Below are 27,367 nucleotides of genomic sequence, written 5' to 3' on the forward strand. Positions count from 1 at the left end.
GTGAAAAACATACCTGATGTGGTCTCCTGAAGTACATACCGTTAGGAGCTTACTGGAAAACGCTTGGACTCAAGTCCAGTCCTCCCTTGCAACTATGAAACCTTTTAAAAGGGAATATCTGGCACTTGCTTTAAAGCTACTTTGCACCTACAGGAATATCTTCAACGTCTATTTAACTAACTGCAATAAACACAACTTTATACTTCAATGTCTACTTAACTAACTGCAATAAACACAACTTTATACTTTTAAACTGAAAAAAAGGCAAAGCCTTCAAAAGTTTATTTCAAGTATAAAAATCATTCAATGAAATATCTACAGTTTTTACTTCCAGTATAAAGGTTTAAACAGTTAGAAAAAAAACAAGTATCAAATTTCTGAAAAAATATGATTCAATGCAAAATTCTGAACAATAATGAAAAGGCACTTAACAAAAGATATCCAGCAACAAATACAACTCTTATGTCACAGTGAATGTGTCATCAAAGGTCAGCTAACACTTTATAAACAAGGAAATTAATGCCAGTTTAAAGTGAGCAACATAGTCCAGTGAAAAGTGAATTCAAACTCCCTGCACTTCAACAGTTGCACTTCCAAGTGTAAGGAAAGCAGAGGGACACACAAACACAAGAGAAGGAAAGTTGTCAGTCAACTATCAGTTTACAGCATTGTGTCCAGATGAAGAACTCAGAGTTCAAGTTCCACAAAAAAGAAACGTAAGAAAACTGGGTAGCAGCAGAAATACTTCATAGTATCCCCTGATCTGTATGTTTGAGTGTTTTATATTTGTATTCTCAGTTAAAAAAAAAAGTTTCTACAAAAATAGGAAGCCTTGTTACAAGCACAACAATCAGACTAGTATAAATAGAAAATAAAGGTGTAATGCTTGGGAATCCACTGCAATCCCTTTCAAGTAGGAATGTTTTCCCCTGCCAGCAAATAAAAGTACAAGAAGAAGTTTTCCAGAATCAGAAAACAGACTCTGACAATTTAAACGAGTTTGAGTTTTTTTGGTCAAGTTTCAACTAACTTCTGTATCTTGAAAAAAAAATTCATATATGCCAAAAAGAAACAATACATTTGACAATGACATTTTCAGCACCAAAGCATATTTGTGCAATAAATACAGAATAAGGAACATCTCAATCATTCACAAATATCGAGGCGAACAGGGGAAAAAATTTCAACACCCTCCCCCCCCAAAAATTTTTTTTTTTTTTTTACAATATGAAGTAAATAGGAAAAACCATTTTAGTGTTGGCATTTTTTTTCCCAGTGATGCTGAATAAGACCTATGATACCAGAGAGCTATCAAGGCTTTCGCATCTTTTTTTCGAGATACATTTTCCTGTATGTATGAAACATCTCTTTTGAGTCTTTGACTGGAATGTGAAGAGCCTCGCCACCTCCATCCAGGATCTGTATAGCTGTATCAAGTGGAATACTGTCCTCGGCTGAAAGACAGACAGAGAAGCAGTTTAAAGCAAAAGTCGAAGAGTTTCAAATGACTCTACTCCTTACATATGTGGTACTTAAGGCCACCCACTGTCAAAAAGGATGCCACAAACTTCCTTCCTAAAGCACCAGACACCTCAGATTGATTTAAACCTCCAATGTGTCTTTAAAGCACCAAATGTCATTTGAGTGTCTTTGTAAGACAAATTGCTAAAGAATATTAAGAAAGGTATGAATGAAAATGTGCATTTGTGAAAGTAAGAGAAGAAACAAGAGGAAGGGCTAAAAGAATGGCAGACACCCATAGCCAAGGACACATTCAACAGCAATAAAAGATGTAAACATTGCAAAATGTGATGCTTGCATCAAGACCACAACGCGAAGAACTTGTCAGCAGAGGACTTGCACTCTGATAAGAAGATGGCTGCAAGGTTATAGAATGCTGAATGCACCATTTTGCTTTCTCTTAGTCCAGGAGGAAAACAAGACTATAGCTAGAAAGATACCTAAAGCAAAGAAACAAAGACAGCGGGGAGCAACCTCACCCAAGATTTACACAGGATGGAATAACCAAGATCTTGAGATGAAAGATGCCACTGTTGTAACTGTTGACTCCTTAAGGGTACAAAAGATCAAAAAGTAATTTGCCAATCAAGAGAAACAAGGAAGATGTAGTAGCTGCACCACTTTTCCTCTGTGTGTCGTACAAGTAATCCTGTTCAGACTACTGGGACACACAGGTCCCAGTACCTGTAAGCATGGGTGCATGTGCGTCATCTTACTGTGAAAGCCAAACGAAATTTAAAAAAAAAGAAAAATCACTTTCTGTTTTTATAGTCTCACACTAGATTTTGTTACGTTACTTCCTACATTTTAAAGTAGGAAAGAGGTTAGTCTTTACCTGCAGTTGAAAACTGTACTTGAATTTTGTCACCAGTGCTACCTCCAGTTCAACTGCACACCCATGTGCGGGAAAATTCCAATGATCCTCAACAATATTCTTATGGCAATAAAAATCTTCAGTCTTTGAAACTCCTATGTCTGCCCTACAGTATCCATTTCAGCAGCAGAGCTAGTAAAGAATAAGTTAAAATACTTTATAAAGGTTTGCTACTGTAAAGGAACACTTAAAACCAAGCAAAGAACCTTCAACTTCTATTTCAAAACAGATAATTAGAAGTCATTTCACCTGTAGAGGTCTCTTCCAGCTTTTTTTGCTTCACTGTATCACATTTTAACCAGTCTTCTTTTTTACTCTTGACACCTAAAGAGAAAATGTAAAAAATGTATTTGACGTTCCTGTATCACAAGTTTTAGTCTCTATTCAGCATCAAGATTTAACACGTATACTAGCACACACAAAAGGAAATTTCCTTTGGCTGTGAAAATGACTGCAAAGGCTGCTATGTACAGCTTAAGAGTTGGTTATATTTAAAATCAAACATAGCATTTGACACAAATATGCTTCACAACGCACCACATAAAATGTTAAAAGAGTTGGGATAGTGAGGAGGCAAAAAGGCAGATTAAAGCAAAGATGGCAAAGGTGCCCTCTCTCTTCCTCAATGCCGCAAAAGTTCTCACCCTCCTGCCTACCCAGCCAGATTTATAGACAACTAGGTGAACACCGAGTACAAATCAAATCACTTTTGGTAACTATGCCAAGGGAATCTGCTTTCTATAGTAGCAGCCAAGCTATCTTCTACAGGTAGGTTAGAAAGCCTTCTTGCAAAGTGACTTGGAACTGCCACGCTCTAAACTACTCTTTGTTCTATAAAACTTGAGGAAAAAGAATAAAACACTAAATTGAAGGAAAAGTCTCATGTTCTTTTTCAGCTTAACATGCAGCTACGGTCTGTCAGCAAGCTAGTTAAGCTCCATCAACCTTCACCTTCTAGAGTCCCACATTTTCACTGTCTGTAGCTTTGTGTAACAGGAATTTAAAAAGGAGTCCATACTTTTTGCTTGCAAGTTTAACTACTCACAAATTAAACTAAACTTTAATTAAAGTTTAAATTTTAATTAAAGTTTAATTACTCACAAATTAACAACCAAGATAGCATCATACCTGTCACAACGGCTTTCTCTCTTTCCATGGCATTCTTTGCAGCTAAGCTTTCTTCATCAGTGGTTGGATCTTTGAACAGTATCTCTGGACACAGCTTAAATTCAAGTACTTCCAGTTTGCTTGATTTCTCAACTTCTGAGAGAGAAGCGTCTCTTTTTGCATCTGGGCCGTTTTGTGATGCTTTGGGCTTTATATGGTGGACAGGTCTGACAGGCGATGTCTCTAATTTTGTCAGATATATGCGTTCCTGTGTCGTACGTTTAAATGCAACTCTGTTCAGGTACTGCTTTTTTGGTTCCTTTTGAAGGTGCAATTTTAATCTGTTATTTCTTCTATTTAAGTACAGCAGGTTTTTATCAGGAAACATTTTCTCAGAGCACTTGTCTTTGCTTTGACCATCCAGACGTCTCTCCTTGTTAGAAAAGTAGTTTTTGGAGATGGTAGAAGATCGAGCCCTTTTTCTCTGGAGTTTAAGGACAGAGCGATCTGCTAATGAACTCTTCGGTTTCCAGCCATTTTCGCCATTCAGTTTTTTAGCTTTGTCAGTATTTATCATGCAATTACGTGAAAGCTGCTTGGACTTCTTTGCTTCAGATTGTTTCAGTCCTTCCTCTTCCACTTTTGCTTTCTTAGGGTCTCTCCTCCCAATCATATTTTCCTTCCTCTTCCGTTTGTACAACTGCTCCTGTGAAGGATGAACTTTCGTAGATTTATGCTGAGAATATTTGTGGTTTTTTAAGTCTACAGTGCTGAAATCTGGGAGCTTTACTGCATCAGCACGATAACTATTTAGCTTTTTATGTTTTATTTCAACTGATAATTTAGCTTTTTCTTTGATGTTAATTTCTATCTCTTGCCCAAGTATCTCTTTTTGTTTCCTACAGTTCTGTTCTTCAGCTGAGTTCTCTTCACAGGTTTTAATTTTTTGTCCTTGATTGACTTCAGCATGCTTGACTTCAACAGTTTCTGACTTTGTAAATTTGTGAACATCTGTTTTGGATTTCATGGCCAAACCTCTTTTGGTTTTACCTTTTGAAAGGGATTTCGTTTTGAAAACCTTCTCTTTCTTTTTGGGTAACGTTGTCCTTGTCCTGTTGTCTGCATCTGCATGGTCAGCCTTCTCTGACAACTCTTCTGAGACTGTCTGATGTTCTTTTTTGTCAGAATGAAATTCTTTGCATAACAATGGGGTTCCTCTGTCGATTTGCAGCTCTTCCTTCCGGTCACTCCTTTTAGATTTACAAACATCGTGGTTTTCAGAGGAATTAAGTGGTCCGTTTTTTTCCTGTTTGTTCACTACAGGGGTGTATTTGCAAATATCTTTTTGACTTTCGCTAACACTGTTTGGGATTTTTTCAGAAATGGGCAAGTTTCCCACTGCACAACTGTTCTTCAATACGGCATCAGATTTACCGTTGTTTTCCTGTCTCTCTGCAGAGCTGGTATTTTCAGCTTTTGAAAGTTGATGATCATTTTTTTCTGAACCAGACACTCCAGTTTTAAAGGGGCACTGTGGCATTTTACACGCTACAGATAGCTGCCCCGTTGAAGAACAATCTTTTTTTTCCTGAGGTTAGAGGTTTTTTGTGGTGTTTTTTCCTTCTCGCACAGACTCTGACTAGGCTGAATACTGCCCTCAAGGGTCTCGTTCTCCGATGAAGCCTTTCCTGATTGTTGACTCTCTACTTTCTTGCTGTCACTAAAGAAATGCCAGTTGGAGTCAGGAAACAGTTCTCGCATCTGATCAGAGCTTAACACTGAAATTTTTATCTGATCTACTGGGTCCTTCAAATGAGAATTCTTGTCACCAATCTGAGCCTCTTTTTGAGGTTGATTCTCCACCCACTCAGCCACAGAATCATTTTGTACCACTTCTTTTGTCAGCATATCAGCACCTTCAATGCCAAACGGAAACTCTTTCACTAGTTCAGACAGCTGATTGCTCAGACATTTAATTTCTGCTCCAAAAAGGTTCATCTCTTTTTCTGTGCTACTTTTACTGGGCATGTAATTTTGTTCATTGTTATCTCTTGGAAGAGTGAATGCATTGGTTTCAGAAGTTCCACTGACTGAGAAATCTAGTGAATTTTGAGCTAACTCCTGGTTTACACCAGCAAGAATTTCCAAGTCATTTTCAGGATGCTTGAAAGATGCGTTGAATGACATTTTTTGTTCTGAGGTAGAAATTGTTTCAAGAGGCTCATCACTGCTTTCTTTCTCCAAGTGACTAGTTGTGATACCATCCAAAATCTTACCTACTTTACTCATGCAGCTTGGTGATTCTTCAAACATCTTTCGCAGCAAGCTCTTTCTTTGGGGAGTGTTATTGCTCAGCTCATTTTTATACAAGTTGAGCCATTGCTCCTTTTGCTTTGGGTCAGATGCATTTCCTTTTGATGAGGTACCATTTAACGTATCTGTCTCAGGGACTGACCTGAAGATATTTGCTATCTGTGGATTATAAAACGTATCACCTTCAACAAGAGAACATACACTAGAAATACAAAACATCTGTTCTTCCAACACAGATGCGGATGTATCTCCTGTCTTTAACACAGCTTGCTTGTCTTTATGGTCACTTACGCCTTCTTGAAAGACTCGACTAGAAGAATTTATGCCCAATTCAGGAAGAGAAGGCTTGTTTTGTAATCCAGCCTGCAAATTTTCTCTGGTATCTTGTGCAGATTGACTATCTTTCTTTTGGTTTCCATCATATGAATCATTTGCACTCACACTGTTTTTTACTATTCTGTTTCCAGAATTTGCTAATTTGGTCTGTTGTAAATGTGAGTCCACTTTCTGTACCAGAACACAGTCACTGGGTGACAATTGAACAGTTTCTATCATTCCTTTATCAGTATTTACCACACTTGAACCATTTTTCCCCTCTTCTTGCAAGCTACATGTGCTTCCTGAGTCAATCACGGGATTGGTTTTACCTCCAGATGTTGGACATTGGCTTGCCTGCTCACTCAGTGTTCTCTGTTCAGAAAGTACTAAAGGAGAGACAACTGCAACTTGGAGTTCAAAACTTTTTATCAAATTGCAATTCAATGTATCAAGTTTTTGTCCTACACAAACAGTTGTTACAGGCAAAATTGCTTCATCTGTACTAACTAGAACATTATTTTGTTCTCCAATTTTTGTGGTTTGGTTGTAAGGTGAAATCTGATTTGTTGTGGGGCTTCCATTTGGCTGGCTATTTTGCACACTCACAGATTCTGACTGATGCTTTCCCCGCAAGCCCAGACATGCAGAGTATTTATGATTGGTCTGTTTAAAAGATGTATTTTCAGTAAATGGTGTTTTTTTCTGAGCTACATCACTCTGGAATTTAGCTTCACCAGATTCATTTGTTTCTGATACAGGAGAGTTTGTGTGAACCATAAATGTCTGCTCACCTTTTAAACTTTTTACGTTCTTCTCATTAGTGTCTTTTACTAAGTTTCCACCTGAGGCAGATGTATCTACCAGTGGTTTTTCACTACACAGGAGATCAGTCAGTATTTTATCAGCAGTAGCACCAGCTGTCTTCTCTTTCAATACATTTGTGCTGCTCAATACAAACTGAAGAAATGATGAGGTCTTGGGGTTAGCTGGCACTTTCTTTGATGCAGTTTTGATAGAGCTATCCACTAGACTAAAACATGAAACATTGCTCAAGGATGTCACAGTTTTTTGAGAAGAGGCCAAGGCATATGCATCCCTTTGTTCTGAGATGGGAGTGCTCTCATAATTATTTAATTGAGCTGGGAGTTTGCTCTCAGAGGGAATAGGAGCAGAGCCTGATGAAAGGCTTCTCTGCTCCACCTGAGGGGTACTTTGAGTCACCTCTAATCCTCTGTTATCAGTACTGGCTACGTTTTTGGTTTGTCTTTCTTCAGGTGAAGAGTTAATCATCAGACTCTCTGTCTTTGCTGTTTCAGATGGGGAAGGTGGTACATTTTGAATGGGCATCTGTGGAAGACAATCAGTAAGAGTGTCTTGATAACTTGAAGGAAGTGGCGGAGTACTTTTGTTACAGTCTGAAGCTGCTAAGAGTTTTCTTCTATAACGATACATCTTTTCAAGCAGGACATACTTTTTTTTAATAGTGAGCAGCCTTTGAGCTTCCCAAGCTAGTTTGTCCTTTGTAATTGTTCTTCCATTTGCTGCTGCTGAAGAAATTTGAGAATTAACAGGCTCATTCATTAAACTACTAGTGTGACTTTCTTGAACTGAAGCAGGATCACTCTGTGGCTTTGAAGCAGATAGCAGAGTTTCCAGTTCTTGCAGAATGTTACACAGTTCTTTGGAAATGCCAGGGGATGGCACAGACATTTCACTAAAAGACTGATTTGCTGTTCCACTTGAATTACAGACATTCCTAACAGATTGACTGACTTCTCCAGATTGCTGTTTCTGACAGTGTTGTTGAACACTGTTAAAACCAGAAGCATTTTTTGGATCTGTTGGGAGCTTATGTTGGCTAAAGGTGTATCCATTAGGCACGTTTTGAATTTCCTGTGGTACACCTATTGAAGACTGTGCTACAGCTCTGGAATCACAGTTAGCAGGCAACAAAGAGAGTGCAGAACATCCGCTAGGAGCTTCTGATCCCATCTGACTTGGTCGATATTGTACCTGCTGTACATTTGCTGCAGTATTTTGATTCAGCGAGTGTGAAACTTCAAACTGAATGTTGGGATGATATATTTGGTTTTGGACATGTTGCCCAGATCTACCAAGAGACACAGAATTATTCTGAGAATGGACGTTACTTTGATACAACACTGAAGTTCTCACAGAATTATGCTGCAGTATTTGTGGCTGCACAGTGTAACCGTTTGTGGAGACATACTGAGGTTCCAGAAGTACATTCCTCAAGTTACTTCCTGTGTTCATTTGAGAAGATGGGGGAGGTAACTTTCTAAAGGGGTAAGTGCAGGCATTAGAGTTTGGCCAAGAAGGCTGAGTCATCTCTGGCCGCAAACGTGATGCCTGATTGGGAGGTTTTGGAGCTAATGGCACAAAGGACGATGAACGTCGATCAACCGATTTCGAGACAAAAAAATCACTACCAGCTATGGATGCTCCTGGTAAGGCCTGATCTGCAGTTTTGAATCCTGCACCATTTACAGGAGGGAAGGCAACATTGTTAGTTGGCACATACGCCATCTGGTTATTTCCAACATAAGTGCATGCGTTATTAGAGGAATAGGCATTTGTCTGAGGAAAAGCATGTGCATTAGAAAACAACTGAGTGTAACATGCTTCACTTTGCAGGTTCTTATTTGCATCAACATTCTGGAGTGGTCTTGCATTCCAGTCCATCTTTTCTTGATTTCTTTTTCTTCAGCCAAAAAACAAAATGCTAAAAAAAATAAAATCAAACTTTAATCTTTCTATCAAAACCTATTTAACTTACCAAGAAGTGATTTAGAATACATCATGAACAGAACTGTTGAATTTAAATTGCTAGGCAGAAGAGCAAATCCATTAGCATATCCTGTGGACATCGATGTTGTCAGTGTCAAGTTGCATAAATTATTTCCCAGAACACAGTTAAGGTACAAAAAGACAGAGCAGCAACTAACAATTCTATTGACTGCCTAATGAATAACAAAATCCTCACATTATTCTGACAATTTTACTGTCATTTAATTTTTTAATTTAATGATAGGTTGCTATATTTACCTTGTCATCCAAAAATGATGGAAAAAACCCAGTGTGTTTGAATAGCATGATACAATAAGCAATGCTTAAGAGCTGAGCGCAAGAAACACCTACAGAATATAATATAGGTCAGAGTTTTCATACAAGACAACTGGACTTCAATTATACCTTCAAATACAACAAAAGGAGAAAATGAATTTGGGTTCAGTAAAGATCTCTCACAATAATGCGGGCCACTTGTTTTTATTTTGCATGTCATTTGCTCTTCCCTGACACTGTGAGCAGTTACTAATTTTTGAGAAACACAAGTCTGTGACTCCAGTTAAGAGCATATGTAGCTACAAGTAAAGCACTCCTAATTCTGTTTGGTAGCATTAACTTATTCAGCATGAAGCACAGAGGTAACATCATCACCTCTGCTATTGCAGTAAGTACACCTCCAGGATGCAACTAAGTCACAAATCTCTAACTCTTCATGTGTTAACACTCCAGAATCTACACTGATTACTGTGTTGGGTTTGTGTGGCAGGGTTTTGGTGGAAGGGGAGGGGCTACAAGGGTCGCCCTTATGAGAAGCTGCTAGAAGCTTCCACAGCTGTAAGTCGGATCTACCTCTGGCCAAGGACAAGTCCATCAGTGCCTCTGTGAACAAAATAGGAAAAAAATAGGAAAAAGATAGGAAAAAAAGCTGTGCCATGCGAGACCCACAGCAGAGAGAGGGGGAAGACATGGGTGGCCGTCTGCACTGGGCCCTCACGCCCTTCATCTGGCAGGGGGGTGGGGAGGGGGCAGCAGCCATGGCTTAGAGCACTCCAAAGCTCCCTGATCCTGGGGCACCCACTGGGCGGAACTCATCCCGTTGGGGACGACAGAGTTCACTGGGCCAGTCAGGCCCAGCATGGTTGCAGTGGAGAGGAGCAAGATGTGAGGGAAATAACTCTGCAGTTAAGATGGAACGAGAGGAGGTGTGTTGGAGCTTAGATTCCCCTGCAGCCCCTGGTGAGACAGCAGGTTGTCCCCCTGCAGCCCATGGAGATTAACAGTGGCAGCCCATGAAGACCTGCAGCCATGGAGGACCCCACGCTAGAGCAGGTGGCTGTGCCCAAAAGAAGGCTGTGACTCCGTTGGAAAGCCCGCACTGGAGCAGTCCATTGGTGAAGCACTGCACCCCGCAGGAGGGACCCACGCTGCAGCAGTTCATGAAGAACTGCAGCCCGTAGGAAGGACTCACATTAGAGAAGTTCGTAGAGAACTGTCTCCCATGGGAAAGGACCCTATGCTGGAGCAGGGGAAGAGTGTGAGGAGTCCTGCCCTTGAGGAGGAAGAAATGGCAGAAACAATGTGTGACAAACTGACTGCAACCCCTATTCCTCATCCCACTGCACAGCTGGGGGAGGAAGTATAGACAGAAAGAAGGGAGGGACCGGGAGGGAAAATATTTTAAGATCTGGCTTTATTTCTCATTTTCCTTCTCTGATTTGATGGGTAAAAAATTAAAATGATTTTTCCCCAAGTCGAGTCTGGTTTGCCCATGAACATAATCAGAAAGAGAACCCTCCCTGTCCTTGTCTTGCTCCTTGAGGCTTTTGTTACATTTTCTCCTCCTTATCCCACCAAGGGAAGGAGTGAGTGAGCGGCTGAGTGGTGCTTAGTTGCCGGCTGGGCTAAACCACAACAATGACCAACAAACCCAGCTGAGTGAGCTTGCTACTTCTGAATAACCTCTGGAAAGTTGTTAGAGACATCATCTTCAAAGCCAAACACTATTTCAGTCTTCAAAAACGGAAAAGTGCAAAAACCCACGACAACTTGTAAGCGTTAATACTGTTTGCATCTCAGTCAGTTCCTCTGAGTATGGCCAAACCCACCTAGGACAGAAGAGACATCTCACTTTGTGCAGGGCATTATACAATTTCTCAATACAACGCTTCAGGTCGTTTCTCCCAGATCACCCAAGGCTCCTGACTTTCTTTCATGGGCTTTTTTAGATTTTTAAGACTCTTGATTTCAAACTTAGGAATCAGAAGCATCGCTCAGATCTAGCCTATAAGAGCCACAAAGTTAAAATCTGCCAAGTCTTATTATCAAGATTCAAAGATAGCTCTATCTTCCTTCACTCTTTCTTTTACTTTCTCTGCTCTCAAAGGACACCAAAACCAAAATAAAACGGGAAAACAAAGTCACACATGAAATTGAGAAAAAATATCAACAACAGTATTAAGGCAATACTTACAGTGGTGCTGGAGTCTTAGGTGAGAAAACAGGCTTTTGCATCCAAGCTAAAGATTTCGGACTGCTAATGTTAAACTGGATATTACCTGAAAAATAATCGGGATAAAACAATCATGTCCTTGAATTAGATAACTGAAGAAACTGAAGACATTTATATGCTCCAGAAACATGATTGAGATATGCAAACAAGACTAAGATGCCAACTAGCAGTAACTGTAAAATCCTTGCTAGACAGTGGCGAAACTTTGACTAGCTGCAACATACAACTCTAGCCAAGAGTAAAATGCAATTCTTGTCACTATCAAGACCATAAAAATGAGGAATACAACCTTAGTTCATCATCATTATTAGGTGGATTAAGGAAACTAAGTTTGCAACTGTGATCACCACCTTAGAATTTATATAACTATAAATCATAGAATCATAGAATCGTTAGGGCTGGAAGGGACCTTCAAAGGTCATCTAGTCCAACCCCCCTGCAAGGAACAGGGATATCTCCAACTAGATCAGGTTGCTCAGGGCCTCATCCAACCTGGCCTTGAATGTCTCCAGGGATGAAGCATCCACCACCTTTCTGGGCAACCTGTTCCAGTGTTTTACAACTCTCACGGTAAAAAATTTTTTCCTAATATCCAACCTGAATCTACCTCCCTCTATTTTAAAACCATTACCCCTTGTCCTATCACAACTGGCCCTCCTGAACAGCCTCTCCCCATCTTTCTTGTAGGCCCCCTTGAGGTACTGGAAGACCGCTATAAGGTCACCCCGGAGCCTCCTCTTCTCCAGGCTGAACAGCCCCAACTCTTTCAGCCTGTCCTCATAGGAAAGGTGCTCCAGCCCTCTTATCATCTTCGTGGCCCTCCTCTGGACCCTCTCCAACTGGTCCATGTCCTTCTTATGTTGGGAACTCCAGAACTGGACGCAATACTCCAGGTGGGGTCTCACGAGGGCAGAGTAGAGGGGGAGAATCATAGAATCATAGAATCATAGAATGGTTAGGGCTGGAAGGGACCTTCAAAGGTCATCTAGTCCAACCCCCCTGCAAGGAACAGGGATATCTCCAACTAGATCAGGTTGCTCAGGGCCTTGTCCAACCTGGCCTTGAACGTCTCCAGGGATGGAGCATCCACCACCTCTCTGGGCAACCTGTTCCAGTGTTCTACCACTCTCATAGTAAAAAATTTTTTCCTAATATCCAACCTGAACCTACCTCCCTCTATTTTAAAACCATTACCCCTTGTCCTATCACAACTGGCCCTCCTGAACAGCCTCTCCCCATCTTTCCTGTAGGCCCCCTTGAGGTACTGGAAGACCGCTATAAGGTCACCCCGGAGCCTCCTCTTCTCCAGGCTGAACAGCCCCAACTCTTTCAGCCTGTCCTCATAGGAAAGGTGCTCCAGCCCTCTTATCATCTTCGTGGCCCTCCTCTGGACCCTATCCAACTGGTCCATGTCCTTCTTATGTTGGGGACTCCAGAACTGGACGCAGTACTCCAGGTGAGGTCTCACGAGGGCAGAGTAGAGGGGGAGAATCATCTCCCTCGACCTGCTGGCCACGCCCCTCTTGATGCAGCCCAGGACGCGGTTGGCCTTCTGGGCCGCAAGAGCACATTGCCGGCTCATATTGAGCTTCTCGTCCACCAGTACTCCCAAGTCCTTCTCCTCAGGGCTGCTCTCGATCCAATCACCACCCAGTCTGTATTTATGCCTGGGATTGCCACGACCCAGATGTAGGACCTTGCATTTGGCCTGGTTAAACTTCATGAGGTTGGTACGGGCCCACCTCTCCAGCCTGTCAAGGTCCCTCTGGATGGCATCCCTCCCTTCCAGCGTGTCGACGGCACCACACAGCTTGGTGTCATCGGCGAACTTGCTGAGGGTGCACTCCATGCCACTGTCCACGTCACCGACAAAGATGTTGAAGAGGGCCGGGCCCAACACGGACCCCTGAGGGACGCCACTTGTGACCGGTCTCCACTTGGACATTGAGCCGTTGACCACTACTCTCTGAGTGCGGCCATTGAGCCAATCACCTCCCTCGACCTGCTGGCCACGCTCCTCTTGATGCAGCCCAGGACGCGGTTGGCCTTCTGGGCCGCAAGAGCACATTGCCGGCTCATATTGAGCTCATAAATACGCTACTTTAAAAAGTGGTATTTGGCAGAAAGCACTTGACTTAGGAAGAACATTTGAGAAGATCAGTATAAGACTCCGAAAAACTAAGCGAAGACTATTCCTCCTTACACATGCCTGCTTCACTCCTTCACGTGCTTTCTCACCTTGACCAAAAGCCTCACAAATCATCAGCAACTCCTACACAGGCAACTGCCAATTCTTCACTGACAGTGCCTAGAAAGGGAACGGAGAGACACCCCCATTGCATGAAGGAGTGCAGGAAAAGAATGGACTCTGCACGTGAATCAATGTGATTCCAACAGAAGTCAATTTATTGCTAAAACACAGCGATATTTATATGATTTTTACTTCCGTACATGCAATTAGGCAGAAGTTGATTGGAGAGTTGTCTTAAGCACGAGCTGTCCAGGCGCCTGTAGCACCAATCAGCGGCTGCTTACGTGTTCTGCTTTCGTTGCTATTTTTTCCCTTAGTTCCATCTTTTAGTTCCTCTTCTTATACTTTTAGTTCCTCTTTTTATAACTTTACCGCAATCTTGTCCTTGGGTAACCTTGTGTTGTCCTTTAATACCCTCTGTTCAGGCTGGGTTGTAGCAGTCCATATCCCTTCATCACTAGGTAATTCCCCACATTGGAGTAACAGCACAGCTCTTCAACAAATCTATCATGCAACTAAATGCCTGCATCACAACTTCTCTATCAGATAGTTTTAGGCATGTCTCTGGACGTTAGGAGTGTAGGAGCAATATCAGAATACTTTCTCCCAGCCTGTTGTGGTCCGCATGTTATTTTAGCCTCTGGCCCCAGAGGAACACCTGAAAATTTTCTAATCAATACTGGAGCTCAAGTAAGTGTTATCGCTGAAAGAACAGCCAAAAGCTTAGGATTGGCCCCTACCTGAAAGAAAACAAATGTAATAGGAGTAACTGGAGTCCCTGAAATCAGAGCAGTTAGTACGGTATGTGTTTGGCTTCCAGGGGGAAATCGAAAGACTAAGATAAAGGTGGTCACTGGTCTCTATGACAGTAATATACTAGGATTTGATGTCCTAACGAACAAAGTCTGGAAACTGCCCAATGGAACAGTGTGGAGCTTTGGAGCCCCATCATGTGAGGTTCAGGTACCCGAGGTGGTCATTGAGTTACCTCCTTCCACAGTAATGAATGTTAATCAATATCTTTTACCAGTCACTGCTAAAGCAGGGATCAGAGAGGTGATCAAAGACTAGGAAAACTGTGGCATGATAACTAGAACACGGTCACTCTATAATTCTCCAGTATGGCCAGTACATAAACCAGACAGTAGGTGGTGACTAATGGTTGACTGTAGGAGGCTTAATAGTAATACAATGCCACTCACAGCCGCCATTCCTAACATTGCTGACCTAGTCACCCAAATCCAAGCTGAACATCACACATAGATGTCCATATTGGACACTAAGGATATGGGTTTTACGACTCCTCTTCAAGAGGAGGATAAACCTCAATTTGCATTCACTTGGGAGGGAATACAATATACCTTTAACCAGCTTCCCCAAGGATACAAACACTCTCCCACTATTGTCCATAAAGCACTGATAAAAATATTGAAGGAAATAGAAGTCCCTGATGGGTAAGTGTGTACCAATATATTGATGACATCTTAGTTGGTGGGGGCAACCAAGAGATAGTCAGAGAAGTGTCTAGTCAGGCTTGGACCACAATGACTTCATTGGGATTGGAAATTCCTTCTGCTAAATGTCAAGGACCGAGACAAGAAGTTAAATTTCTAGGTGTCTGGTGGTCGGAAAGAGCCATAGCTGTACCAGTTGATATCCTGGATAAAATAGAGGGTGGTAAAACTCTGGAGAATAAGAAGGAACTACACAGATACTTGGGAAACTTCAGGTTATTAGTGAAAACGTGTTCCCGGAATTTCCATAGTTGCTTGACCTTTAATTAATTAAGGTCTCCACACTGTCCCATTGGGCAATTTCCAGCTTGCTTGACCTTAATTTAATTAAGAAGAATGCCTAGCAGCAGCGGACATCTCAGCATGAGGAGGCCTTGAATTTACTGATTTAAGAACTACGCATGTATCAGACTTCAGGTCCATACATCAGACAGATCCTATACAGATTGAGTGGGGATTCAGTGAACATGGTTCCCCAATGCAACTCCCCCAATCAATGGGGACCAGAAGGCCCTGATAGACCTTTAGAATTCTCTACTCACTTATTCAATGATATGGAGCAATGATACACTGATTGGGAAAAAACGTATGTTATCGCTAATATGAGCAGTAAAAAAGGCTGAACGAATTCGCACGAGCCAAGATATGGTTGTTAGAAATCCTTTCCTTCTCTTGGAATCAGTCAGGAAAAGGACTCCTTCCCCTGAGGAAACTGTCCAAACACCCACTGTCCAGAGATGGTACTCCTACTTGGAAGGTATTGGTCAGTTAGTTACTATGACTGATGGGCCTTTAAAAATATTTAAATTACAAAAGGATGTTAATGCAGACCCTTTTATGTTAGTCAACCTAACAAACCATCACCTATTTTAGAAGCACCCCCTTTTACAGACAAATCAGACCCGAAAGGACTATGGTTTACAGATGTCTCTGCAGTATGAAAAAACCGCACTTGGCAATATACAGCAGTGGCTCTGGAGATAAAGACAGGAATAACTGAGGTTAAGAAGGGAGAAGGTAGTGTCCAAATAGAGGAACTATGAGCAGCGTTGTCAGCTGTGGAAATTCAGGGCTCGAATTCTATATAACGACTCTTATGCAGTGTTTAAAAGGGCAACAGAATGGATAGGACATGGGGAAGCCAACGGTTGGTAGGTCAACCAGATTCCCGCGTGGAGAACAAAGGACTGGAAAAAACTATTAGAAGTAGGAAAAGGAAAAACACTACAAGTAGAACAGGTAAAAAGCACACAATAAAATCCTAATTGAGACTGCTCACTGGAATAACAGGTTGATTACCTCACCTGCATACATGCATCAAAGCGGATGAAAGTATGGAAGCACAGGAGTGGGGAAGATTGAGAAAACGGTTACATGAAAGGTGTGGCCACATTGAAAAGTCAATCTGTACAAGGAGTGTCAAGCGAGAGGGCGGCCTCTCACGTTGGCTGACTGTGAAGAGACAATAACACACAGTCCACAATGCCGCTTACAATTAGAAATGGATGATCCAAATCAAGCCCCAGCTTTGCATATCACAGCAGGAAAGGTGCTCTGGCAGACTTGGCGAATTGATTATATCTGGCCACTTAGAACATCTGTCACAGAATGACACAAGGTCAGACCAATAGAGGTCAGATCAATAACAGTCAGGGGCAATTCAACCAGTCTACCAGTTTTCCAAGAAAGACAAGACCCTTGTATCCGACCTGCCTGCCCACCCTGGGCAGCCCACTAAGTTGGAGGGTGTTTGCCTAACCAACTCAGAGACCCCACAGGCAGCGCAATGAGTCATCCTTCCTTATATCAATTATAAAGTTTCCGGAAACTTATATTACAATAATAATTTTTATTACAAATGCTCATGACAGGATACAGATTCAAAGATAGTCAGTGAGAAGGACTGACTGCGAAAACAGATTTGATTTGGAATAATATAAAAATAGAACTGATCAGTAACAATACTAACTAGCTAGCAAGATGTTAGTAAGTAAATGCACACAACACAGAGCTCTTACCCAACAGGCGTCCCAGTTAGGGGCGGGAGGGTGAGGGGAGGGGAAGAGAGGTCCAGCCTGTCGACTGATCCCAGGCGTTTCGATGGAAGTCTTTGCCCCTAACATCCCCCTTCTCTTTAACCATTTTATACTATTTCTTTACTTTCAGGTGGAGCTTGCGTGATTCTAGTCATACATATTAAAATGACATTATGATGAGCAAAGTTCAGCTTCAGGGCATGATCTCACCATTGTTGCTAAGGAAGCAGTTGCAATCCGTCTTTCTTGACAGCAATTATGCTGTTATCTTCACTGGACACTCTTTATCTCTGGTAACAGGGATGAGCTTGGGGCCTCCACACCACCCTACTCCCAAGTCTAAAGGATATGCACATATTCTATCCGGCCAGATGCAGACCTTATCATTCCAGGTGCACTTTGTTCCTGGGAACAGCAACTGTGTATCACCTCAAAACTGCTCTAATCTGAGGCAACAGTTGTTTAAGATGTAAGCTGAACTTCGGGGGACAATATTTTCCCCTTTCCCCTATTTTCATTATTTTTCCACAACATCTAACCAACATAGGTACATTCTACTAGGAGTAGAGGTAGTGTCTGGGTTGACCCAAACCACCACAACCATGGCAGCATCCGGAGAACGGACCATTCAAGTGTTAAAGAAGTGGTTTAGTTGTATGGATCATTCGGCTCATAGATCTTAAGTTTCGGCAATGTCCAGCACACAGGCACTGAACCTCCAGCACACAGGTGAGGCACAGCGGGGTTGTAGAAGCAACCCAGCCTTGCATCACATTGAAGCAGAAATGACTCACAGAGTGCTGTGTAGATAGCTCAGCCCTGAGTTGCCTGAGGAGCCCTAGACTAAACAAAGCAGTGCTGCATTATTCAAAGAACCTTCAAATCCCTCAACAAAGAATACGCCCTGAGCCTCAATCCAACCATTGTCCAGTTGCCTGAAATAAGATAAAGGGAAACTGGAAGGTTTCAGTTTCAGCCCACAACTTTGTGCATTCAGAAAACTTTGTGTATGATAAGGGGAAACTCCCACCACACCACCAAAGACCCCCTCAGGCATAGTACCTACACAGTCAAGTAAATCAGGGGATAAAATGCCTGTGATTTGTGTTATAAATTGGGACCACAACGGATCATAATTCAATTATGATTTTATTAATTATAGCAAGTAGAATATGAGCAAATACAGCGCTGGACGACAGGGGAGTCTGCGCTCCGCCAACTGCCGTATCTCGCATTCAAAACAGTCTCCTTTTATCAGTCTTCCAGTTCCGCAATCGTGTCTTTAGTGGAGTACTCTGCGCATGTCCTAGTTGTTGTTAGGGGGTCTTTTTCTGCCTTCTGGTGGTCGTTGAGGCTGAAGGCTTGAAGTCTTCCTCAGTTACCTTTAGATAACCTTTTCCATATATGGTCTTCATATATGTGTGGTAATTGTTTTGCAAGAGCCTCCAACAAGCAAAGCAAGTTTTTTATGCAAGCAAAGCAGTCTATATTTTTTTTGTTAAGCAAAACAATAGTTGACCCCTCACCCATATATCCTTGTCTATATATATATTTTGTTAAGCAAAACAATAGTTGACCCCTCACCCATATATCCTTGCCTATATATATATATTTTGTTAAGCAAAACAATAGTTGACCCCTCACCCATATATCCTTGCCTCTGTCAATTCCTTAGAACATCTTGCAGATAGTTTTAGCTTGCGCAAGCGGTATCTAGTTTAGTTTGTGTAAACAATTACGGTTATCTTTTCTTTGGTTGTCTAACCTTTACATTAGGCTTAACATAAATCTTAATAAACAATACCATAGTCCCTAGTTTCTCACATTTGGGTTGGGAATTGGGAGTTGCTTCTCCAATTACACAGCTGGCCTGTGAGGAGATTCTTCCTCCCTTGATCCAGACACTGGCCAAGGTTACTTCCCTGGGATTGAGAGCCCTTGCCTGGAGGGGTGATTATTGAGCATGCTTTAAGTCTAGTGAGCTTGTGTGTTGTCTTTCTTGTGTGCAGGAATAGTGCATTCTGTGACTTCGTATGTTGTAATAGTGTATACTTTGTTTTTAAATTGTGATAGTGCATTCCTCCATTGCATCTATAAAAACCTGCAACAGTGGCATATTGAATCTGCAAGTCTAGCTCAAGTAAATCGTTAGCTTGAACCTTACAGTTAAACCTCTAGGCGCAGTGCAAATGAATCATCCACTTGAACCTTGTAGCCGAGTCTCTTTTCGCCACATTAGTATCTTGCCTGTGCCTTCTACCATCCAAAGTGATAACGGCTCACACTTCCCAGCAGATGTCCTCCAGCAGCGGGCAAGGAGGAAAGGTATTGACTGGGTCTTTCTGTCATGCACCACACCCAGCCACTTCACTGAAGAGGAGTCCAGGTGGTAAGTGTTCGGTGACAGTTTTTTATAAATTGCCAATCTTGACCACAATCCACAAACAATCTTCGGTCACACACACTAGGAAACACAACATGACAATGTACATAGGAGATATACGACCTGTTGCTGGTATTTTAGGGGCCATCACTGCAAGTACAGGGATCTCAGTCTGGCTGAGAGGGAGCTCCAAAGAGTCTCTCAGTCATGCATCTTTTAATGGGATGGGATGTGTGGGTGTCTGTTTTGTTTAGATAAGTTGGGCGTTGGAATAGTATCTGCAACTACCGGCCTTGTTTTCCTTTCTGGTATTATTCTTCCTGATAAATGGGGAAGTATAGACATTCAAAGGCCAGTCACTGGTTGTTTGCCTCTTTCACTTTGTCAAAAGGGTGTGTGATTTACCGTCACAAGTTGCTCTTGCATGGGTGATGTATCTTCTATTACTTTCTCTCACATGGGGTTATTTTCCTTATGAGCTTGTCTTGCCCAGAGTTACTGTTCCAGGCTCTTGACATAAGACTAGGCCAAAACTGGTACAACCAGATAATGGCAAGAGGAGTGACACAGGCGTTTTTTCAGGTTTGGCCTAGTGCAAGGATGGCTGAGCCCGAACAGGCAAGAGCTGTGAGGCTTCCACCTCACCCTGTCCCCCATTCTCCCACGGCCACTGCTCCCTTGTGTCCAGCCATCAGGGGTATCACTCTTTCATACTCCTTATTACCCTCAGCCAAATGGAACAGTGGAACCAATTAGAGGGTTAATGAAAAGATTTGCAAAGGTCCATGCATCAAATTAGGATTTGAGATTGTCTGAGGTGGTATATACTGTCAATAACAGATAGGGTGAAAACAGAAATGCAAAACTAAAGGCGTTTTGTCCTATTGGAGATTTCATCTCCAAGGAACTATTCTGGTCAACCTGTAATGGTGTTGTGGGTTAGGCCGCTCCAGCAACCGAATCCCACACAGCCACTCACTCAGCCTCCCCCACCCCCAGGAATGAGGGAAAGAATTAAAGGAGAAACAGGAAACCTGTGGGTTGAGATAAGAACAATTTAATACAGATAAGTAACACACAGTGTAGATGCTCACCACCCCCTCTAATCCGCAGCCCGTCTCGTCCCAAAGCTGCAATCCCGGATGAACACGAGGCCCCGAAATAGAGAGGGGCAGAGAGTGATAGTACTCTGAGAGTGGGAGTACTGGAAGGCAGCGGGGGGGAGGGTGGGGGGGAGGGTGGGGAGAAGCAATAGAGCAAAAGCGCAGAAGAGCAAAAGCGGCAAGAGAGCCAAAGCGCAAAAAGCCCTTCCTTCCGGCTGTCCCTCACTTTTATACTGGGCATGACGCTGCATGATATGCAATACTAATTGGCCAGTTTGGCCCTCAATCTTAAGTTCCACCATAAATCACAAGGGGAATCGTGTCCCCCTTGTCCCGGCTATGCTCCCCCCTTATCCCGCTGTGCTTTTGCACTCCGGCACACTGAAAAGTCCTTGGAGTCTCACGTCCAACCACAAACATCAGCTTGCTATCAACATTCTTCTCAGAGCGAGCCTCTGAGTAAAACCAAAACACGGAGCTCTTCCAGCTGCTAAAAAGAAGAGCTAACCCGGTCCCAGCTAAAACCAGGACAAATGGTCAAGGTACCTCAAATTAGAGTTGTTCCACTGATACTGACCAATCCAAGGAGGCTGTGTGCATGCGAAGCAAAAGATATCTGACCTATATGGTCAGAGTTCAGTAGTAGGTGCATTATACCAGATTTCTAACCGATTCACTGCCAAGCATATATACCTTTGAGTAGCTTTCTTCTCTTTAAATTATAGGATTGCTCCAGTAGAAGAAGGACAAGGGACAATCGGGAAGACAGAGCATGAAGACCTCGTAGGCATCAATCCGAAGTACAAACTAGACCTGGAAGGAATTGACGAGCTACACAGACCCAGAATGGAGACCGGGAGTCTTGATCTTTTTGATTTTTGTATGGTTTTTTTTTGACAGAGATAATTATTTGCAAATCTAAGTGTCACGAAATAACACCAAGTCAGACCAATAGAGGTCAGATAAATAAACGTTAGGGACAATTCGACCAGTCTACCAGTTTTCCAAGACAAGACCCTTGTATCCAACCCGCCTGCCCCCCTGGGCAGCCCACTAAGTTGGAGGGTGATTGCCTAACGAACTCAGGGACCTCACCAGCAGTGCAATGGGTCATCCTCACTTATATTATATCAATTATAAAGTTTCCGGAAACTTATATTACAATAACAATTTTTATTACAGATGCTCGTGACAGGATACAGATTCCAAGATAGCCGATGAGAGGGAATGACTGTGAAAACAGATTTGATGTCAAATAATATAAAACTAGAACTGATCAGCGATAATACTAACTAGCTAGCAAGATGTTAGTAAGTAAATGCACACAACACAGAGCTCTTACCCAATAGGCGTCCCTATGGGGGGAGAAGAGAGGTCCAGCCCATCGACTGATCCCAGACACGTTTCGATGGAAGTCTTCATCCCTAACATTCCCCTTCTTTTTAGCCATTTTATACTATTTCTTTACTTTCAGGTGGAGCCTGAGCGATTCTAGTCATACATATTACAATGACATTATGATGAGCAAAGTTCAGCTTCAGGGTACGATCCCACCATTGTTGCTGAGGAGGCAGTTGCTATCCATCTTTCTTGACAGCAGTTATGCTGTTATCTTACTCTATCTCTGATAACAGGGACGAGCAGTGGTACCTCCGCACCACTCTACTCCCCATTTCAGGGATATTGCACATTCCATCCGGCCAGATGCAGGTGTTACCCGTTCGCACATCCATTCCCATGCACTCTGATCCTGGGAACAGCAACTGTGTATCACCTCAAAGCTGCTCTAATATTACAGCTCATTGTTTAAGATGTAAGCTGAACTTTGGGGGACAATATTCTCCCATTCCCCCAATTTCCGTTATTTTTCCACAGTTATCATCATTTGTATTATTGTAGCATGCATTACTGTTAGTTGTGTTAAAGGAATTATTGTAAAATCTATCTCTCAGGTAAGGGCTCACCCAGAAACTGAGGAATACGTGGCTCTACTAAAACACACAGATTAAACTCATAGCAGTACATTGGCCAATGATGACATATAAGGGGTTGAATTGTGACTCAGGTCACAGGGTGGAACGTATGGATCGTGCAGCTCACAGATCATAAACAAGTTTCCGCAATATCTAGTGCACACAGGTGACTCATGGGGGGTTGTAAAAGTGACCCAGCCTTGGATCACTTTGGGGCTCTACCTCTGCAGAGACGGCCCATGGGGAGTTGTGTAGATAGCTTAGCCCCGAGTTGTTCGATAAGCCCTAGACTAAACAGGACAATGCTGCATCATTCAAAGAAATGAAACTTGAGTTAAGCCTTGAAATCCCAAAACAAATAACATGCCCTGAGTCTCAGTCCAACCTTTATTCAGTTGCCTGATGAAGTAAGATAAAGAGAAGCCGGAGGGTTTCAGTTTCAGTTGACAACCTTGTATACTCAGACCATCACATATCAGCAGAGAAGTTAAAAGTAAAGCATACAAAATGAACCTCACCCATGGATGAATTAAGATAAGGGGAAACTGCACCACATCGAAGATAACGGTATAATCCACTCAGGCATAGTCCTACACACAGTTAATGTAAATCAGGGGATAAAACCCCTAAGAGTTGGGTTGGTAACTGGCAGTCCCTTCTCCAATTATAGAGCTGGCCTGTGAGCAGATCCCTTCCCCTTGATCAGGACACTAGCCAAGGTAACTTCCCTGGGATTGAGAACCCTTACCTGGAGGAGTACATGAATATTTAGCACGCTTGGAAGTTTGTAACCACAGGTGATAACTAACATATGTGTAATATCTAGCGTGCTTGTGTGTTGTAATAGCGTATTTCATTAACCTCTTGTGTGTTGCAATAGTGTATTGTAATAGTGTATTCTTGGTTTTAAATTGCAATAGTGCAATCCTCCATCGTATCTGTAAAACCTGCAACAGTGCATATTGAATCTGCAAGTGTAGTTCAAATAAATTGTTGGCTTGAACCTTGCAGTTAAATCTGTAAGCATAGTTCAAATAAATAATTTGCTTGAACCTTGTAGTTGAGTCTCTTTTCACAACAGCAACTGTGATCACCACCTTAGAATTTTTTTATAACTTTCATAGGACAAAATATGCTACTTTAAAAAGTGATATTTGGCAGAAAGCACTTGTCTTAAGAAGAATGTTTGAGAAGATTAGTATAAGACTCCGAAAAATTAAGAGACTATTCCTCCTCACACATGCCTGCTTCACTCTTTCGCCTGCTACTTTCTCACCCTGACCACAAGCCCCACAAATCATTAGCAATAACTACACAGGCAACTGCTAATTCTTCACTGACAGTGTATAGAAAGGGAATGAAGGGACACCTCCATTGAATGCACGAGTAACAGCACAGCTCTTCAACAAATCTATCATGCGACTAAAATGCCTCCACCTCTCTATCAGATAGTTTTAGGCATGTCTTATGCAATGCCTTTGAATGATTCTGTGGAGGCACCTCACAGCGCAGTTTGAGGGGAATTTTGGCCATCTCTATAAAGACCAGTAAGTTCAACTGTTACAGATTTTCATTCTAGGAGAAAAGGAACAATACATCAAAACAGTGGAAGGCTATATATTTGCTTCAGCTTTCTAACAGCCTTAATTTACACAAAACATCTAAATTCATTTCTGATAGGAAAGACCTCAATTTTTATTGGCAATGTTTGTTAGTGATTACTTTTCTAAGAGATCCTCCTCTAGGAAAATATATACGGAGGAAAATAAACACCTAAACCACAGAATAAATTGTTACAGGCTTTTGATCTATTGGATTGGGTAAGACATTCCAGCAAAGATTTAATACTTCATTTTCATTGAACGCTGTAACTTAAACTTAAAGTCTGCACACTGGAACCAGAAAACACCTAAACAAGGAAAACATACGGAGAGCGTGAAACTCAGCAACATTGCATTGGACTCGTGAGATGCAAACCAAGATCACACTAACAGTTGACTCTTAGAGGGTACAGAAAGCACACTCAAAACCAGTTCACTGACACCACTCAAGAGGACATCCCTTGTCCTACACATTGCTGGAAGTGAAAGTTAACAGAAATGCAGTAGGAGGCCATGGAATCATGGCGTGGGAACCACTGCGCCAAGACTGGACAGTAACTGAATGGCCAACCCCGAGCAAACATTTACCATTTCTGCAAAAAGCAGCCTGGCAGTACCAAACTGCTAATTTAGCATTAATGTATTTAGCATTTTGGTTAAATGGTAAATGCAACAACAGAGCAGGTAAGACACCTGCACGGTGATCCTCAGGTAAACTACTCACCTGTCAATCAGTTTCTGCGATTCACCAGGGAACATGGACAACCCGTTCAAATGGAGTGAGCAACTACAGAAGGCAACAGGTTGCTGAAATGCTAACTCATGGGATGCCTTCTCACCAGCATGGGCATCAGCAGGTTGTAGGGAACAGTAAATGCTCACAAAGCTGCAGCATCCCCATCTCCCACACACAGGAAGTGTGTGCAAGAAGAGGTCTTGTAACCCATACATCAGGGGAAGGTGGAGAGAGAGGAACGGATGTCACAAAGAGAGAGATTAGAACTTTCCGGGATAAAAGAAGGGTGTTTAGAAACAGCAGGTGCTTCCAGAAACTGCAGATGCTTACCATTTTTGAAGTGTCACATTTTGTGGTTTGCTATATTACCAGTTGTCACTCTGGAGATATAGTTGAGTGATTGTCAGTTAATTACACATTCTTAATAAACTGCTTCAATCTTGAATAAACTACATGAACAGAATAGTTGTCTGCTACAGTTTACCATAACCATGTATTACCGTAGTTGTGCTAATTTTTTTACTACAATTGTACACTGCAGTGCTTGAGCTCTAAAAAAAATCATCACTGTAATGTTTGCATAGCCATGGTCTCTGCATAGCCATGGTCTCTATCCTCCACTAGGTAACACTGCTATACATTTACTCCTGCTAACAGACTGATCTTAAGCATGATTAATGGAAGGAAGTAAACAATATTCACCTTGAGACTAGTAACATCAGTAATCCAAAAGTACCATGAGGAAGTATACAGCAAAAGGAGATGAAAGGAATGATAACAAAGAAGGAGTATTTGATTGGTGACCCGATCAGGAGACTAGTAATATAAATTCAGCACTTCAAAGTCAACTCTGTGGAAGGTCCTTTGATCACTCTGCAGAAAACAGCCACCAGTAGACCTCACTGCTTTCCAAAAGCATTGACGTTTACTTCATCCAGGTCCACTGATAAGGAGGAAACCAGCATTGTACCTTGATTTGAACTGCGGTCAGCAAAACCTTGTATTTACCGGTGTGACAGCCAACACAGAGCTGGCCTCCCCCCAGTTACCTATCAAGATAGGTCCATGGGAGCTCAACTCCCCTGATATGACTGTAGCAGGGCTTGTGGTAGGTTGACCCCAGCCAGCACCCACTCCTCACTCCCAAGCAGGACAGCGAAGAAAACTGGAAGAACAAAAAGTGAGAAACCTCAAGGGTTAAGATAAAGAGTGTTTAACAGGTAAAAGAAAGGGAAGGCAGGGGGTGGAAACAAGCAACACAAAGGAAGTTGCTCACCACCTCCCACAAGCAGATCGATGCCCAGCTAGTCTCTGAGCAACAGCTACCCTGGAAGCCAAACCCCTCTTCTTCCTTCACGTATTTTTATTGGTGAGCATGAGGTTATACTGTACATAATATTCCCCTTCACCAGCCTGAGTCTCCTGTCCTGGCTGTGTCCCCTCCCAGCCTCTGGCCCACTCTCACCCCACTCCCTACAGAAGCAGAGTGGGAAACAGAGGAGGCCTTGGTACCATGCAAGCACTGCTCAGCAGTCACCAAAACACTGTGGTGTTACCGCCACTGTTTTAGCCACAGATCCAAAATCCAGCACCTTACAGCTGCTGTGAAGGAAATTAAATACATCCCAGAAACACCTAGTACAGGGCTGCAAACAGCATTGAACTGTAAAGCTCATGGCTGATATGCTTTATTTAGAACTACTGTTTTATTAGTGTTAGATAACAGATGCTTGAATTAAAGGCTCATCATCTTCCCTGGCATAACCACTTCCATGCTAATCAATCGACTGTCCCAGCACATGGTGATGAAATTCAGTGTGCTGAAGGCATTAAAGGTATTGACTGCTACAAATTGATCCTTGTGCTCCAAGGCCATGGCTGCCCTGGGACAAGCTGGTGGAGAATGCAAACAGCATTGAGGCTGTCCTACAACAATCTCCCCACGCCACACAAGTATAAATAAATTAATCACGGATAGAAATAGTCTGGAAGTAGTGCATGGCACAGAAAGCACAGAAAATAAGAGTAGTTCATTTGCCTCAAGTTTGCAAGATGATGATTTAACCGTAAGGGTTAACCGATAAACGTATTACTACCATTTAGGTATTGAGCCTTGTCTGTTTGGCTAAGTACAGACTGACCTCAGCTTGCTCTATGTTTTTCGCTGGCCAAAGAAATCTGGCTTGAGCCTGGAGATAACTGCACGCAGCACCCCATTCAAGCCAATATGCTTTGCTGATAGCGGAGCTATGCATTTCACTTGCATATATGGATTTAAGTTAATATCGCGTTTTGAGTTCCCACTTTTTTTCCATAAATC

The 27,367-nt window shown here is 42.3% G+C and overlaps 1 protein-coding gene across 1 annotated transcript in view; it reads right to left on the reverse strand.

Moving 5' to 3' along the window:
* Positions 1–396: 396 nt before the first annotated feature.
* RESF1 (retroelement silencing factor 1) overlaps positions 397–27,367 on the reverse strand; it is a 45,438-nt gene continuing 18,467 nt past the window's right edge. The window contains exons 3-7 of the mRNA XM_086611192.1: positions 11,412–11,496; positions 5,137–8,876; positions 3,524–5,080; positions 2,645–2,719; positions 397–1,454 (exon numbers count right to left, since the gene is read on the reverse strand). Of these exons, the coding sequence (XP_086467318.1) occupies positions 1,312–1,454; positions 2,645–2,719; positions 3,524–5,080; positions 5,137–8,836 (5,475 nt within the window). The 5' untranslated portion in view covers positions 8,837–8,876; positions 11,412–11,496 and the 3' untranslated portion in view covers positions 397–1,311. The remainder of the gene's footprint in view (positions 1,455–2,644; positions 2,720–3,523; positions 5,081–5,136; positions 8,877–11,411; positions 11,497–27,367) is intronic.

This window comes from Tauraco erythrolophus, chromosome 4 (genome assembly GCF_009769465.1).
Source record: "Tauraco erythrolophus isolate bTauEry1 chromosome 4, bTauEry1.pri, whole genome shotgun sequence".
NCBI lineage: Eukaryota > Metazoa > Chordata > Aves > Musophagiformes > Musophagidae > Tauraco > Tauraco erythrolophus.